This window comes from Rhea pennata, chromosome Z (assembly GCF_028389875.1).
Source record: "Rhea pennata isolate bPtePen1 chromosome Z, bPtePen1.pri, whole genome shotgun sequence".
NCBI lineage: Eukaryota > Metazoa > Chordata > Aves > Rheiformes > Rheidae > Rhea > Rhea pennata.
In genome coordinates this window covers 63,495,532-63,512,710 of record NC_084702.1, presented here as the reverse complement: position 1 = coordinate 63,512,710, position 17,179 = coordinate 63,495,532, and the positions used below count along the sequence as shown (strand labels likewise).

Genomic DNA, 17,179 nt, shown 5'->3' with positions numbered 1-17,179 from the left:
CCGTGAAGGTATCTTACGAAGATACTTGCAGATACAATAGAAACATTAAACAAAAATTGCAAGAACTCTCAGGATATCATTGTGCTGAAGATTTAAGTTTTAGAGTTGCAAAAAAAGAAGGCGAAAAACAGCAGAGAGCAAAGGAGTAAGAGTAAGCAAAGTAAGAAGAAAGGAGCAGGACAAAAGGACAAAGGAATAAGTCAAAGTGGTAAGAGAAGGAGCAAGATAAAAAGAGGTAAAGGAGAAAGAAAGGACAAAAGGAATTTTAAAAGAAGCAGAGATATTTAACCTCCTCCCTCTTAGTTAATATGAAAACATGCCCCCAGTTTTCAAGGCTTATTAAATTTATTGTTCTCCAACTGGTTGGCCTTCAGTGCAACAGCCTGCAGCAGTCACAAAGGTTAATTTCACAAGCATTTCAAGAAGTACACAAGACCGCCAGTTTCATCTGGATATCAGTTTATAAAGGAAAAAAATCTAAGGAACAGCTCCAGGCTCCCAAGACGCTGCACTTAGTACATAGCAAGTTTATCATCAGTATTTCATTAACTAGGTCTTAAATAGAAGTTTACCTGCCATTTCAACAGCACAGGCTGGCTGGCTGGCTCTCCCTCAGGAAGGAAAGCCAAATGGACTATTTGATATAAGCAGAATACCCCCAAAATAAATCTAAACTATGCTCACAGAAGAACAATGTTTAAATAAATATTTAATGTATTTCTGACTTCACTGACTCCATCATCAGAAGAGTCAGCCATGGCACCCAGCTCTCACCTCGACACGGCAAACCCACAACACAGATCTTTAGAAAGCGCGTCCACGGAGGTTTCGTGGGCTGGTCCGCGCGTGCCCCGCGTGAGACGGCGAGCGGGCCCGTTCTCCTCCCGACTCCAGATACCGCCGGGCCGGTTGCACCAGGCACCAGTACCGAAGAGGAAGGCGCGAGCGGAGAAGCCTGGCTTCCTCTTGACCTACCGTACACTTCACGGCAGTGCACAAAGTGAGAGGGGGCAGAGTTTACAGGCTGGTGTTCAAAAAGGAAAAATAAAATAAAAAAGAAGTCTCGAGTCATGGGGGGCACCCACCGTGATCTCCCATTTTCCTACAAACCAGGCCAGGCAGGCGAGCGCCCTGCCGAAGCTGGGACGAGAACCGAGCGCTCCGCCGTGCCGCAGAGCCGGTCTTCCCGCGGCGGCGCCGCCGCCCGGCCCGCGATACGATCTCCCGCAGGCAGTGCCATTAAAGCGCCGTAAAGGGCTCCGGAGCGCCGCCGCGCTCATTCAACCGTGCCCCGCGCTAATGCATTTAGGAAAAACACAGCGGCCGAGGTCGTGACTCCGGCAGCCTAATAGCGACCAAATGAGCGGGGCTGCAGCACCCTTCGGCCGCGCCGCGCCGCTTTATCGCCCCTTAATAGCCCGCCGCGGCCGCGGCTCCGCGCCCGCCCCCGCCCCGCCGGGCCCCGCGGGCAGGCGGCGGGGCCGCTCGGGGCCGCGCCGCGCCGGGACCTACCAGGTAATCCATGTACCGGGCGGCGCCGGGCGCCGCGCCGCGCCGCTCCGCTCCGCTCCGCGGGGCTGCGGCCGCCCTCCGCGCGCTGCGGCCGCGGCGCGGGGCAGCGGCGCTTCCTGCCTGCCGGCGGGGTGGGGGCGGGGGCGCGGCGGCGGGGCGGGGGCGCGGCGGGCCCCGGCGGCGCTGTCAGGGCCGCCCGCTGCTGCCCGCGCGGCGCCGCGGCGGCCCTGCGCGCGCGCGCGGCCGGGGCGGGGCGCGGGCGGGGCGCGAGGCGGCGGCGGCGCTGGCGCCCGGCGGCCGCGGCGGCACCAACCCGCGCGCGGCGGGCGGGCGCAGCGCCCCGGCCTCGCCGACGGGCGGCGCGGCGCGGCCCCGGCCCCGCCCCCTCGTGCCGCCGCGCGGCGTCGCCGTCAGCTGATCGCACACGTGGGGGCGCGCGCGGAGCCTCTTAAAGGCGCCCGCGGCGCCGGCGAAGGGGCGCGGTGCTGGCGCGGCCGCGGTGCTGGCGCGGCCGCGGTGCTGGCGCGGCCGGCGGTGCGGGAACGCCGCGGCAGCCCCGCGCGCGCCCGCGCTGCACATGCGCGTGTTCGCTCCGTGGGCAGCCCCGTGCCTGGCCCCGAGCCGCGGCGCCTTCCGCCTGCGCGCCGTGCCTTGGAAAGCGGGCTCGGGGCGGAGAAGGAGCTTTTACCCCGCCAACGCTGGCGCGGCGCTGGCTTATCCGTCGCTACCGGAACGTCCTGAAAGCGCCGGGCGTTTTTACACCGTGCAGAGAGTAATCAAAATTTCAAAAGTTACTCCTGATGCATGTGGACAGGAGCTTTGAAGCTATCTCAGCAGAAACAAACGTTTGGCTGGAGGGGCCAAAGTCACTAACTTGCATTCAGCTGGATCTTAGAGTAAACTTTCCTCTGAAAAATCTGATTTAGGAAGGTAAGACGTTTGTCTTCTCTCTTACACAGCATAATTCCCCCAACCACTTGCAAAGGCAGGACTGGTGTCTCGTAATGGAAGCTGACATCCAACCCATCGGCTTTTCAACAGCCTGCGTTAGCAGCACCAGCTCTCCTGCTGGAGAAAAAAAGGATGCTTTTTTTTTTCCCTCAGTATGGCTGAGAGATATGAAATCCAGAAAGAAAATATCAGATGAGGTGAGATTAAAAAAAAAAAAAGAGAGAGAGAGAAAGAAAAGACTTGCAGTGTAGTATAAGGGATTGCAAAAGCAGGTAAGGAGCAAAGAGGAAAGAAAGAGTGAATGAGAGTTCAAGAGTAAATAGGAACACACATTCATTAGGATATAAAGTAAGTGATTGACTTGGATCTAATAAACTGTGCAGGTGGTTGTTACTCTGATTTCACAACGAATGACGGCCTTTTGCGCACCAGCTCAGTTACAGCATTCAGTCAAGTTGAGAGCGTGCTGAGAAGGCCCCTGCGAAAGGCAGGCAGTCCTCAGCAGAGCGTTCGTTTCCCTCCTATACCCAATATACAAAAACTTGTTTCCTTTGACCCTTGTAACTTTACTTTGGAAATCAGTATCAAATACAGCAGACACAGCGGATCTAATTCAATTTATGTGAGTGCAAATGAAATTGTTTACTTCGAACCATTAGGATATGTGCTAATTTTAGCATTTTAATAGCTATGGGCTGGAAGAAAGGATAAAGGCTTGGCCTTTCCTGCTATTCAGTATTCTGGCTGGTTTTCTCTTAGCAACAGCCATTGCTGGCAACTTTCTGCTGATCATGAGATGCTCTTTCAATGTTGGGAACTACCAGCTGAACAACGGTGGCTAAGCTACGCATCTCAATAGCGTAACAAAGGAGCTGTAAGAAACTCGTGTTTTTATCTTTCCTCTTCTGTCATAGTGTGTGATTTATTTATTTATTACATTTTGCAGTGAATTCCCCTGAATCTTTAAACCCCTTTTTCTTCCTTTTAGCAGCAGTAATACATCACTCTAAGAGCTGCTGCCTTTGGATGCTCTAAATGAAAGGTGAGTTGAAGAGAAGAGAATTTAAAAGAGACCATCAAGAACAAGCAGAGATTTTTGGAAAAGTGGCCTATTGGAGTAATGGCAGAGGGCTCACAATTTCTTCTAGAGCCAATTGGGGGGGGGGGGAATTGAACCCATATGTAAAAAGTTGCTGTGAAGAGAGTATGGTGATGGGAAATGGCAATTGGCTTGCATTGCACCAGAGGAGGTAAGATCATATCCTGGGAGACACTTTAATGGTAAGGGTAATCAAGCACTGAAAGAGATCTACCAGAAGTGGTTGAATTTCCATGAGCAGGCAAGGGTTAGATAAACATTTCTCAGGAATGGTTTAGTTGGCATTGATTCTGACGTGGAGAGAACGGACGGGAAGACCTCTCTGTTTTCTGTGATTCTGGTATCTCAGATCTGCTTATGAAGATGTGACGTTTTTATACATGCGAGAAAAATGCTCATTCCCAAATGACAGTTTTATATGTGTAATTTTCTTTCTAGTTTATAATCAAGTGTTCATGAGCTGAATAAAGCATCGGTTTACAAAATCATCCATTCTGTGACAAAAAATGAAGATTATCATTGAACAGTAGCATAACAAGCAGAATACAATTGCTGTAACACAACTGCCTTCTAGCCCGTATAGATAAACCTCAGTAGCATAATAATCAGTAGCAAGCCTATAGGACTTCTTCCATCTAGAAAGAAGCTGGATTTTGTACTGCAGTATATACACAAATGCAGTGCTAGCTATCTTGACAAAGAAGCTTGTCAGCAGGAAATAACGTATCAAGATAGAAAAGATCAAAGTGTTTTAATAGGGCAAACCCTCACATCACAGCTATTAGGTAGTAACTCTGCTTCCAAAAATAGAGGTGAACGTCTTCACAGAAGCACAAATATGTGTTTAATTGAACCCTGAGGCAAAAAATATTTCTTGTCATAAAAGACCAGAAAGCTTGTATGAAAATCAATCTATCTAGAAATGTTTATAACTAGGGTTTGACCCTGAAAAGTGCTGAGCACATCAATTAATCATCTACTGTTTACGTCAATGCATTTTAATGAGTTTGAACATTTTAACCTGTGGTCAACATCTGCTCAGCTCAAAGTTGCTAGCAGTCAACAAATTCTGAAGAGAAGATGGTCATAAAATTGGCTTGTTTGTTATTTCATACTGGGGAAAAGGGAATTTAAAACAAAGGAGTGATAATACCAATGGATGTGCATCCTTCCAAACATACCTGAACAAAATTGACAGATGTTTCTTAGAGCTGCATAGTCAGCCATTTAGATACCAGTTGTCCAGCAAGCATCGTCTTGGAAAGCACCTTGAGGGACAGGTATACTCCAGATATCTTACAGCCATTCTACTTTAATTTGCGGTTTCAAGTAGTTGACTAGATTCAGGCAAAGATAATACTTGAATAGAAGTGCTGTAGAAAGCAGTACTATTCATTCAACAAAAGTGGTACACAGGAACAATATGACCAGTGCATCATGTTTGGGATGACTTGAACACCAGATGTTCATTATTAGGGGTGCCCTAAAAAGGAAACTTAGCAGTATATCAGCAATTGAGTCTAAACTACTTTTCCACAGTAGGGATAATTTCATTCTTTAAGAGAACAAAGTAGATGGTGTGTTTATTTCTTCACCCCATCACCAGTTGCCTTACCTTTTAATAATCTTAGGTAAAAGGCAACTGATGTCTGTTTATTAGCAAGTAGGTAGTTGTACTAATCCTTAATTTTTACTGATGTAAGCTGCCTGGAGAGTTCTGTTTAGGAAAGCTGAATTACAGAATAAATATTGCTCTGCTTTTCTAATCAAGAAGCAAAGCTAAAACATTCAGTATCTTTGAAAGTACTGAAAGAGACTGCCTTAATCACACTATTTTGTATTTGTCCATTTAGATTTCCATAAGTCTGTTGTACAGGGAACGCATCTTTGCAAGTCACAGGATAGCAGCAGGAAGGCAAAGCATTACAACATATGTGCACATTACAAGCTGTGTACCCTCATGTTAATGCCATATCCTTACTCTGGAAGAATAAATATCCCTAAAGAAAAATGTCACATTAAAAAAAAATGTCACATTAAAATATGACTTACTGACTCAGGATACTTATTCAGTTACAAAAAACACTACCAGGGCTACAGAATGCCTTTGTCTGGTGCAATGGCTGTTCGAGTCAAACACCTTGAAAGACAAACTATGGTTAGTTTAAAAAGACAAATTATGTGATAAACGTCTCTTACTTCACTGATGTAACAGGCAAGAATCTAAAGTTACAAAGAAAAATTAGTTAAAATAATACTGAAGTTCACCAGCTTCAAAACTGCAGAAGCAAGATGGTAATGAGTTCCAAAATACAAATTTTAACAGTAAATGTATGTGGCCAGCTATCACCAAAATAATATCATAGAAAAACCCAGAAGAGCAGGAAAACAGAAAAAAGAAGAACTGGATATAGAAATATATATTTTTTTTTGGGGGGGGGGGTTGTTTTGTTTTGTTTTGTTTTGTTTTTTATAAGGAGAGTTTGAGTATTATATTGAGGCCAGCAACAGTCAGTACTGGGATTTGCAGTTCTAATTTCAGTAAGTGATTTAGAGCCTGCTGTTAAACAAACTTATGTAAATGTCACTGGGAAGGGAGAAACAGCTCTAAGTAAATAAAACTCAAAATGATTTTCAGCTCTTTATCTGACTTACTGACAAATGTCAACCTGCAGAGGCAATTACAAAGTAAATGAGCACTATAGCAGAAGTAAGACCTCTCATTCAAAAATCTCCCCCTCTTCCTTTGTGCTCTGGTGCTTTGTGACCTTCTGGCAGTATGGTCACTGCCTGTGCTACAATTAGGTATTCCTTCTGCAGAGGAACACATGGTTATGAAAGAAAACAAGAATATTTGGAAAGGAGTTTTCACCTGTTATCCTCACTTTTCTTGTTTCCTGGATAGGTTGTCTGACTTTTTGGTAATCTTATAAGCAAAATAAATAGGAAGCCTAAAAGCAAAGGCTAGTGGTGACCAAAGGTTAAAAGCAGGAACAGGTTCTGACTATAGTTGCACTGATATAAATCTTGTCTAATTTCAATGAACAATGAAGATTTTAAGCCTAGGAGAGATCAGTAAAGTAATTGTAATATTGCAGTTGATTTTACATAATTTATTATTTATTGCTTTCTACACCCCAAAATGTTACTTTTAATAAATTAATGCAAGAAGATTTGCATACAGAAATTTGAATAGATCAGTAAATAGATTATACTGCTATGTAGATTGGCAATTACATATGATGTTCCTGCATTTCTAAGTCATCAAGTTGCACGAGTTGATAGTATTGTGGACTCATTTTTCATTTCGTGATTCTTCAATGGAAGGTCATGAAACAGTCCAACAGCAGCAAAAATAGTAGTTAACAGTGTCCTAAATTTAAACTGGCAATCTTGTTTGAATTATTAGCTGAGTTTGTGGGCTAAGTGAGCAGAGACAGCAAACATCCCTGTAGTAGCAGGGCTTCTGTGCTTAACAAACTGTATGGAATTTGGAAACCTGAGATTTACTTCTTTGTTCAGTTTCTTCTTGTACAAACCTGACAAACTGATTTTTTTTGTTTTGTTTCTCTTTTGAAAAATATATAAATAGCATTTTCCTATAGCAAGATGCTATGAAGATTTAAAAAGCAAACAAACAAACATGATTGCAAGTCACTCTTCTATACCTCTACTGTTTTCAGCAATGTGTAAATATCTTCAGTCGGTGGACCAGAAGTTCATGTGCCTGCTGAGAAAAAATGAGGAGGCAAACAACAATAATTCTTGTCCTGTTCCACATAATGTTTGCCCTTCTGGGATGTCAGGAACCTTCAGATTTTTATGCCCTCGGTCTGGTACATTTTATGCAGATTACAGTTCAGATTAAGGTTTGTTATAGATTTGTTTCTGGTATGAAGATTGCTTACATGGTATTCAAATGTTTCTCTCTTTTCTTATATTTGGATTGTTTTACCTTTTCACTAAATAAATAACTAGAAGCAATACAGTAACATTATATATAGACTTTGTCCTAGAATTAGCATGAAATATCTTCTTTAATATGCTAAAATATTTCATCTGTAGTCTTTTCCTTTGATTTGGACAATGTGATGAGAAGTCTGTTAGGCCAGTAGTACACTTGTGTTCCACATTTACCATTAAGAACATCGGAGAGATAATACCGTGCATATTTTAGGCGACAAGATCGACTGGTTTTGGATCAGGCTCTTAGGGCCTTAGTCATCTTATTTGATCTTAGAAAAGTCTTCAGATTGTCTAACAAAACTATTCAAACCATAGTCTTGTGTAAGTGTGAAAAATGTCATTGCATTAGTAAAAGACAATATGCCTGATGACCTACATAACACTTGAGTTATGCTCAAAAAATAACAGCACCCGCCCACCCCCCATAGGTTTGCTGTCAAAAGGGGAGGAATGTGGTGCCTCAAGTAAAGCTGTGTGCAGACTTGGAACATTTGTCTAGCTGTTCCTAGTCCTTCTCTTCACTGGAAAAGAGCAGGATTCAATAACGGTACATCTGGATTGGTGAGAAGAAATATGAAATCTCAAAGCAGTAGAAAGGGCAGTTCAGAAACAAAAGAAATTGGATTTTGCTTATGACTTCATATTTCATATTTATATTAGAAATGATAACATTTTATATATTCTAGATATATCTCTTCCTTAACAGTCATATCTTCTTAAAGAAGCCAGTGCAACTGCAAACCTGTGTAAGGTATGTATATTGAGAATATGCTCAGCAAAGCATCATAGCTGTCAATGGAAATAAGCTCTCCCTCGAAATGATGAAGGCTGACTACAAAGCCTTAGTGCTGAAGTTTCCATATTTTACCTTTGTTTTTGAATCTTAAATGAAAAGAAAAACCCCTCTTAGCAAAAATGATGAAATACTCCAGATGAGTCATGCTGTGTCGGTACAGTAGGTATACCCTGATAGCAGAAATGCAGATAGCATAGCAGGGTGTGTTGGCCTGATCTATGTAACATAGCAAAGAAGAGAAATGAAGATGCGGTACCATATGCCTTAGAGAGTTTGAACTCCAATTACTAGTTCATACAAAATAAATGTTTTCATTGTTATTCATGTTAGCTAATTCAAGCTATACATACATATGGACACAAGTTATAATTAAACTTGCCTTTTGCTGTGTAGCATACCCTTAGGAGCTCTTTTTCTTTAAAGCACATTCTGAAGTCCTACTGACCGAACTGTGCTTAAGTGATTTGCCATATATGCCTGAATTTAATTATATGATTAATGACTAAGCACATATATCAACATATGTCTGACACAGGCTGAAGAAGCAATATCAAAGCGTAAGACTCTGAAAGCAAAATCTGAACTGTAGATACCAGGTCCTCAAGAAATCCTAACAAGCCTTGAACAATATCAGTCAAGAATCTTATGTCTGTCATATTTATTTAACAACAAGTGTTGTTTCTTTTTCAGCTCTACTAATGTCTCTGTACTGGGGCTATTAATAAATAACTTGCATTTCTAAACCACTCATTTGTTCCCTTGGTTTTCAAAAGCAGCTCACACACACAAAACTCAACGGCGTCTGTATTGCAGGAATAATGTAAACTGAAGGTAATCCAAATGTTTTTGAAGCCTTTTAGGTTTAGGAGCTTCCAATTAAATATCTGTATTACCACCTCCACCTTCCCATAAACTGCTCTTGCAAGCCTAACACATGCGGAATATAACATTCATTGGATGCATTCACGATCAGGTATATTGCTTTCTCCGTAAAACAGTTTGGCTGATTGCTGGTTAATTTACAAATGCTGTAATTCATATGCAGTGGTTGCAATACTGGATCCCTGAAATATAACTTTTTCCTGCTTTCTTGGGAAAAGTGTGATAGTTTATGTTGAAGAAAGCTTTACTCTTGTCTTTGCCAAGGTTGTGGTGAATACGTAAGCTTCGGTGCAGCAGGCTGTTAAACATACCACCTTATAAAAGTTTAACAGGTGCTTAAGTGTGTGCTTCAATTACCGGTAGGTCAAAAACACCTTAGTTCAAATGTTTTATAGAACAAGAATATTAACTAGATTCTTTGTAATTTGGGGTTTATTGATCCTAGTCTTGGAAACTCACAGGTCAAATTCTCACTTTATTTATTTTAGATCCGGAGTCACAAATCTTTATGAAATTACTCCAATAATGTGAATGTAAATGACAAAGGATCCCCATGTGAAATGGACAATCTCCAGAAACTGAAAATGGATGCCATTCCGAAATCACATGCAGAAAAATCCTTAGACACATACACCAGTATTTGAATTGTCAGCATAGTCTTGATGTATTATAGCAATAATGAGAACAAATGTATTATATTTATCCTTCTGTTCTTGCAAAACTAGACCCTCTGGTCTCAGGAAAAGCAGCAAATCCTATCCCCTCTTCACAAAGATCTAAGTGCTTGACTTGAAGATCCTACTTGCATTCCCAATAAAGTACAATAGAAGTGTTGCTACTGCTTTCAATAGAAAAGATAGCTACTGACCTTCATGTAATGGGTTTTGTTCAGAGGTCTTGCCAGTAATTGAACTGGATTTTGCATAGGCCTTATGCACTCATTTTCGCAGCTAGGCAGACAGCTAGGCAGATCAGTCTAAAGATGCATTTAGCCCTTTGAAAGTGACCATGTAGCCTGTGTATTCATGGAATACATATAGCTAACATTACCAGATCCAAGGCTGTTACTGTGTCTGGGGAATGGGGTTTGCAATGAGAGACAACAAAACACCACGACCTGGCAGACAGCCAGCTGACCCTGAAATGCTGATTTGCTGACAGCTCTCTGTACTATATCTTGTTCTGCGCCCAGAGGATCCTTCCTGTAATGTTGTTCCAGAATGACTGGAATCCTGTGTCCAAGAGTGAGAACGGATGAGGACAGCATATGATGGGGCCTCTGTATCCTTTATACATAGTAATATGGCAACAGATAGGTACTGGGGTAAACTGAGATACTATGTACTGGGGTTCTGCTTGTTCAAGTCCATTGACTTGTAGAGTCCATAGAAGGGACTACGACTAACATTTTAGCCCTCAAGCCAGAGCAGACAGCTGCAGAGAGTTAAGAGAAAGGACTACCTGAGTCTCAGAAGCTGAAGATTGATCTGTAATTAATATAAAAAATCCATATTGTATTATGCTAGGGTCTAGCAAGGAAGTTGGGAGGACTCAGCAAGTGTATGGAAGGGTTTTGTTTTTAAGAGCTGATTCAAAAGAGGGAAAGGGGAACTAGGAGTGAGTTTAGGGGATTTTGATTGGAAGTCATGACTGGAAAAAGAGAGAGACAGGGCTATGGAAAGTACTGAGACTGCAGCAAAAACGAAGAAGAATCAGTGAAGTTCTGGGGCTTTGTGGCATCTCTGCACACACACATCATGCCTGCAGATGACAGAATACAGGACAAGTCCCTCAGCCTCCCCACTTCCCAGCAGCTTCTCCTCCCTCCATAATCCACTCCAAATCCTCCTTAGGACCCGAAGCCCTCTTCTTTCTTGCAAATTCTTTCTTCATCCCATTCAATGGCTGTCTAATCTCATTCTGCCCACAAAAAACATCCAGTTCGGCACAGATAGATTGGGAAAGGGATGGCCAGAAATAGAAGGGCAGGAAGTTGTTCTTGGGGTTGATGGCCAGTCCCTGCACTAGCAGCCCAAAACTAATACCCTCCAACTCCCCCTGGAGCAAATTGGATTCCCAAAGATCTTGCAAAACAGGTCACACACAGTTGTCTTTTTTGGTTGTGCCTAGAAGTTAAACTTGCCCATTGCCATTGAAATTGGTGAGAAAAACTTCTACTGACTTCAGCTGGTTTCACTGGGTAAAAACCAAATGATTAGAGTAGTCAGCATTTTCCTTGGGTGTGTAGAGGAAGTTCAATAAAGACTTTATTACCATTGGTACTCTGCAGAGGTATTTGGATGTTGGTGGTATTTGTATAGCAGTTTTAAGATACCTCCATCAATTGCTAGAACATGTAACAATATATACACATGTTTTTCTTTACTGCTCCCCACAGAATACCTTTTCAGAATTTTTTCTTCCCCTCCCAAACAAGGAAAAATAGTAATTAGGGCAAACTGTATATAATCCTTTGGGGAAAAATCTTGTATAGCAAGAGTTGAGGATGTTATTGTCCAAACCAGCTGTGTAGCATTATGCTATTTAAACAATTTCTTTCTGCATATGTGTGCTCTGTAAAATTAGGTGTAGAAAATAGCTAGAGGCAAAGCCAGCTGTAGCTGTGTAGTATATTAACCATGACATTTAGATCTGTTAAGGGTGTGAACCATATATAATGATTTCATCATACAAAATCATGGACCAAGGCTTCTTGCCAGTTAACAAAGGGACGACTGCTTTTTTTTCCCCCAGAGAACAGAGGAGTATTCACTGGCATAGAAGGATTCAGTCCAGAAAGAACAGACTGACCTACTGTCATAGGCTTGTTTATGCTAGGAAGATGCACCAAATTAATAAAGATGTTAGCTGACAATTACATTAAGTGTAAATTTGCCCTTATTATGGGCAAGGGCAGATCTCTGTTAACTGGTTGTGTCTGAGATTAATCGCAAGCAGCCATTATATTTAAAAACATGGTATATTACTAGATTAAATAATAATGACATTTCACATTTTTTAAGCAGAAGGATTCAAAGGGGAAAAAAAAAGGATTGTCAAAGGGATGATTTTAAGTATCGTCAGGGAACCCTAAAAAGAACTGTTCTGCTGGAGGACACAAGTGGATTGCCTTGAATCAGTGCATCTCTTAGCCTTTCTCACCACTGCCTCTCACTTTTCAGGCTCCACTAGCCTTCTTTCAGACCTCAGGATGGGAAGTTTGTGGTCAGTTTTCTATCAGGAAAACTGATACCAGTCTATCACCTAACAGACTTTTTGCACCGTAAAATAGACATTAAGACTTGCAGAAACTCAAGAATGAGTCCAGTTCCATGTATTTTGTAGTAAAGGGTAGTTACAAGTTAAGAATAGGCAGAATACTCACTTCTTTCATAATGTCCTTATTTTATATAAATCGTAAATGATTACTACTCCATATCACGATTTACAGGAAATCACAGGTGTATAGTTAAAGGTTGAAAATCATGGGGTTTATACCAGCTATACTTATAGTAATCCTGGATAAAACACACACACTTTTTTATTGTACACTCTTCAAATTATGGTCACACTTTCTGTCTTAACTGAAGTTCCTTATAAACCAGCTACGCTTTATACTTAAGTTGCTGTACTTCACTCACACTCAGCTATGCTTCTGTTATTTATTTAAAGACCTGAAGAAAGTCTGTGCTAACATTTATTCTCAGTACTGTTTTCCTGTATCAAGAATTACTCTTACATATAAATATCTAAGGTTTTCATAAAGATAATTAAAATCATTGGTCTAAGTGTTTAACAGACCTTTGTTATTCTTACCTGGTCCAATATTATACAAGAATCTCTATAGAAGATGGTGAGGAGTCTGAAAACCTTTGCATAGTAGTTAATGCTATCAGAAGAGCCCCCATTGCCTACTAACATGTCTTGCAGGAATTTTGACTTGAGTGACTGTGAAATCTGTGTATTCCCAGATCGCTTTGCTAAGTTCTGATTGCCTTACATGTTATCCATAAAAACATCGGGGCAACCTCACGTTACAAAAAGGAAGGAAAGAACCTTATTTCTTATGCACACTTTTTAGAGAGAAAGCAAGCTGAAAACTTTCTGCGCATTTGTTCCAAAGACATAAACAGACTCCTGTTGACTTTAATGAGACTTAGATTAATCCCTGAACTGCCGTAACTTCTTATTGGTTAATGAGATGGAGTTGGGGATTTTCCAGTATCTACAGTTTATTTTAAGACAACAGAAGCCAGTATAAAACTAATAGTGAATCTATGCTTTGAGCTATATTTTTCAAAAATTCATAAATCCATGACCATTTAAAAATCCTTATCTTTCCAGATCTGAATTAAGAAAAAAACAGGTAAGAGGGATTTTTTACAATGATAAACGATATTTGGGGAGATAATGAAAGCTTTCAAACTTCTCCCAGTTTCAGGTGAGTTGGTAATAACTGGAGTACAGTAGGAAAATCTTTAAATCTCCTGTGACAGAAAACTAGCCAACAAAGCATAGACTTGAGAAAAAGACTAGAATTGGGTTGTAAGCAAGAAATGATGTAAGTATTTACTTGCACTGTTTTTGTTTGGGCACAATTGCTTATCTGAAGTGCAGCTTATGTGCTTTTCGGCAGAAACACTAGAGTTCCATTTTAATTACTTGAGTGGTCTGAACTTGGTATACCTGCATTCTCACACTTAAAATAACATCCAGGCACACTTCATATGAATAGGTTTGAATTTTCTTTCACTCTGGGCTTACAAAGTCCCATATATGCATCTGTGCTTTGCTTTTTAAACCTTCATTGCCTATCCTATTAGCATCTATCATGTCAGTGTGAGTTATAGTGCCTATAGAGTGAGCAGTATATAAAATATTCATTATAAGTGATTTTCTTGCTTCTGACAGCATTGTACCTCAAACATTGCTGCAGAAGGTGGATGAGGGCTATACCTAATATCTGAGATTCTAACATAATGTAAAGGAAATTTAACTCAGTCATTAAATTTACTGTTGTGCAGGTATACTTGCAAATATCCATGGATATTCTCAACAACATTTTTCATATATGGAGCTTAGCACATATAAAATTACAGCCACATATCTCACTACAGGGTTTTTTCTTCAAATTTCTGTCCAATAAGTCTCTGAGAGGTTTTGTTTTTACCCTTTTCATAGTACAGATATTATAAAAATAGATATTTAATCTGTTTGTCCTTTTGCTCCTTTTCAGTTCTCACACGTGAAAAATTCAAGTTCAATGTGAACTTTGTCCAAGAGTGGTCTGAAAGGTGAGCCTACAACTGTTAATTATAAACTGAACTCCAGCAATTTCATACTGTAAAAGCTCCTTGTAGATAAAATGCATTAATAGCATTATGATGTGAAAAGCCCAGAATGGATACTCTTTGTTGGATTTTCTTTCCAGAATAATATTCTCCTGGTAATAAAACAAAACCAAGATCATCAGCCACACAAACAGGGCAGGAATACAATTACATTTACTTCATCAATAGCAGCAAAAGGCAGATCTGATGAGTCTATCTTTTTTCTCTTTAATATGAGTTTATCTGACTAATTTTGCTGACTACATCCTTTTTTACTTCCTGTACACACCATTGCTATACTTTGTATTTTCAGTTGCATTATTATGATGCCCAGGACTGTAGCGCTGATATCAGTATACATTGACTATGCTATTGCACACCATGGAGTAAGTAATTTAGGAGAGAGGAGAGGGCTTGCTTACTCCTCCAGAAAGTCTACTTCTGGTATGTGAGTTAATGAGCTCTTCTTTAGTTTCGTCGTGAATGTTAAAGGTGTGTTCATATTAAATTTGTCTTTGTCATTAGTGAAACATCTTCATACTTCACAAGTCTTATGATCTGTATTTTTTTCTAAAGGCTTTATGTGTTATCCTATCTCTGTAGAAGAGTTTCTACATACACGCACTAGGAGATAATGTCTCTCCTGATAATCTATATAGGGTTGGGATCCTGACACTCCCCCCTACTCTATGGAAGTGGAACAGAAAGGCTGTGGTTTGCCAGAAGTCATAAAGAAAAACTTACAGGAGAGCCAAGAACCAAGGCTGAATTTATTACCTCCCAAGTCAGTGCCTTAACCACAAATCCAGCCATCCCCTCTTGCTCATGCCATGGCAACTGCATTATAAATCTAGTTTGTAAGTCATGAAGCCAGTCAGTGACAATTATCTGGACAGCACAAACGTGTGTGTTTGCACATACAAAAACAGTGTTTGCAGTAACACTGCAAACATGTTAGGCAATAAAATCTTACACACTTGAGAAGCTCAGCTACAGTGCATTTAGTGATACACAGACAAATCGGTATGACAGAGGACTTGAATTCTTTGAAAAGCAGTATTTCCACTCAGGCTATTTACTGTGTGGGTGTGAGCTTTAAACTGCCTCCGGCCCCCTTTCTCCGCTTTTCCCAAGTCTTCTAGGGATAAGAGCTAAAAACAGCCCATGGCTTCAGCACCTTTCTGTCATCATATCCTACATGTAATTACAGCTCCAAAGGCAAGGAAAAGCAGGACAAGGGTGTGAATATTTGGAGCCTATCTTGAAGAATTTCTTTGTTAGAAATAAACTTAATTTATCCTTCAAGCAGCCTCCACATATTCTCAAGAATGGGAAAAAATGGCAAGTAGCTGGCCTATAAAGCAATGAAAGGAATTTAAAAGTGATTGACAGACCTCCCTGTAAACCTATATCTTAGGTGAGGAAAATAGGTCACAAGGGTCAGGTTTTTAAAAGCTCTTGAAGAACTAGGTGTTCCACCTGACATCTCCACGGATTTCAGCTATGAGAGCAGATCCAAAGCATGGTTCTTCAGATCGTTTTCCTCTAGGTAAAGTTTTTTCTTTATTTTTTCCCTTGAGGGAGAAGGCTAGTAGCCAAAATATAGGCTCCTTGTCTTAACCCATCAGAAGAATGTGTGAGGGGGACTCTCTGCTCTATTTTATTTCAGCCAGAAGGATAGATAGATTTGGATAATATATGGGCTTTTATAGTCTTGCCTAAATAATAAAGTAGATCTATAAATAACACATGGAATTTGGTCACTAGGTTCTGTGTGTAGGGTTCAAGAAGAAAAGGCAGGTGAGACTGTTAATTCATTAACATGTAATTCATGTACTTACTTGTAACATAAACTTACGGGGGGAACTGAGACTGAGGATGGATATTATTCTGAATCATAAGTAGTGATTCTGAGACAACCAGAGTCTGGGAGCATATTTTGAAGTAAAACTGCACATATTGTGAGCAAATAAAGACAGTACATTTGGGTTTAGAGCAGATGATCTTGATTAGTATCAATCACTAATTCTTCCTCTTCTCCCTGTTCAGCAATTTGTCATGCATATTAATGCAGTGTCTCAGAACTGAACAAGACTTGAGCAAAATTAATGCAGTGAGTCAGTTAAGTTTTTCACATTTCCTGTTCAATATCTACCTTTCAGAGGTCTAAGACTTATTGCTACATGCAAACAGATATTGATCAAATTCTCAAAAATTTCAGTGAGATTGGAGATTTTCAGGGAGAAACTCCAATAGAGACAATTTAACCCAGGTCCTACTAGGTCCCATCTACCTTTCCTGATATTATTCCTGTTACAAACTAAGTAGTTCTGGTTTATCTCAGCTGCGATAATGAGCAGAACATACCAGTGGATTTGGTCTCCAGGCAGGGAACTGTCAAGCTGTTTCAATACCACATCAACTGGCACAGATGTAATTCTCATGGAAGAGGGGAGGAAAGGAATTGCAGTATGGGTGGGTCGCTTCTGATTTCATTTCAGATAATTTTACGTGATCATCTGAATGATTTTTTTAAATGAGATTTTATGCTTCCTACACATTCCAGACCATCATAGCAAATTATGTATCAGGCTGAGAGGTAATGAGAAGAATAGAAACCTTACAAGCAAACAGGGCTGTACT

General features: G+C 40.8%; 1 protein-coding gene across 3 annotated transcripts in view; it reads right to left on the bottom strand.

The window, feature by feature from the left end:
* The window catches only part of ARL15 (ADP ribosylation factor like GTPase 15), a 219,962-nt gene extending 218,374 nt beyond the window's left edge, over positions 1–1,588 (bottom strand). Inside the window, exon 1 of one of the 3 annotated variants that reach the window (XM_062599814.1) lies at positions 1,513–1,588. Coding sequence is in view for 1 of the 3 variants with exons in the window: in XM_062599816.1 (XP_062455800.1) it covers positions 1,513–1,524 (12 nt within the window). In the remaining 2 variants the exon portion in view is untranslated. Of the gene's footprint in view, positions 1–774; positions 1,177–1,512 lie in introns of those variants that run through there. The other 2 variants (XM_062599816.1, XM_062599815.1) reach the window with 2 other exon arrangements.
* Between the last annotated feature and the right edge of the window lie 15,591 nt (positions 1,589–17,179).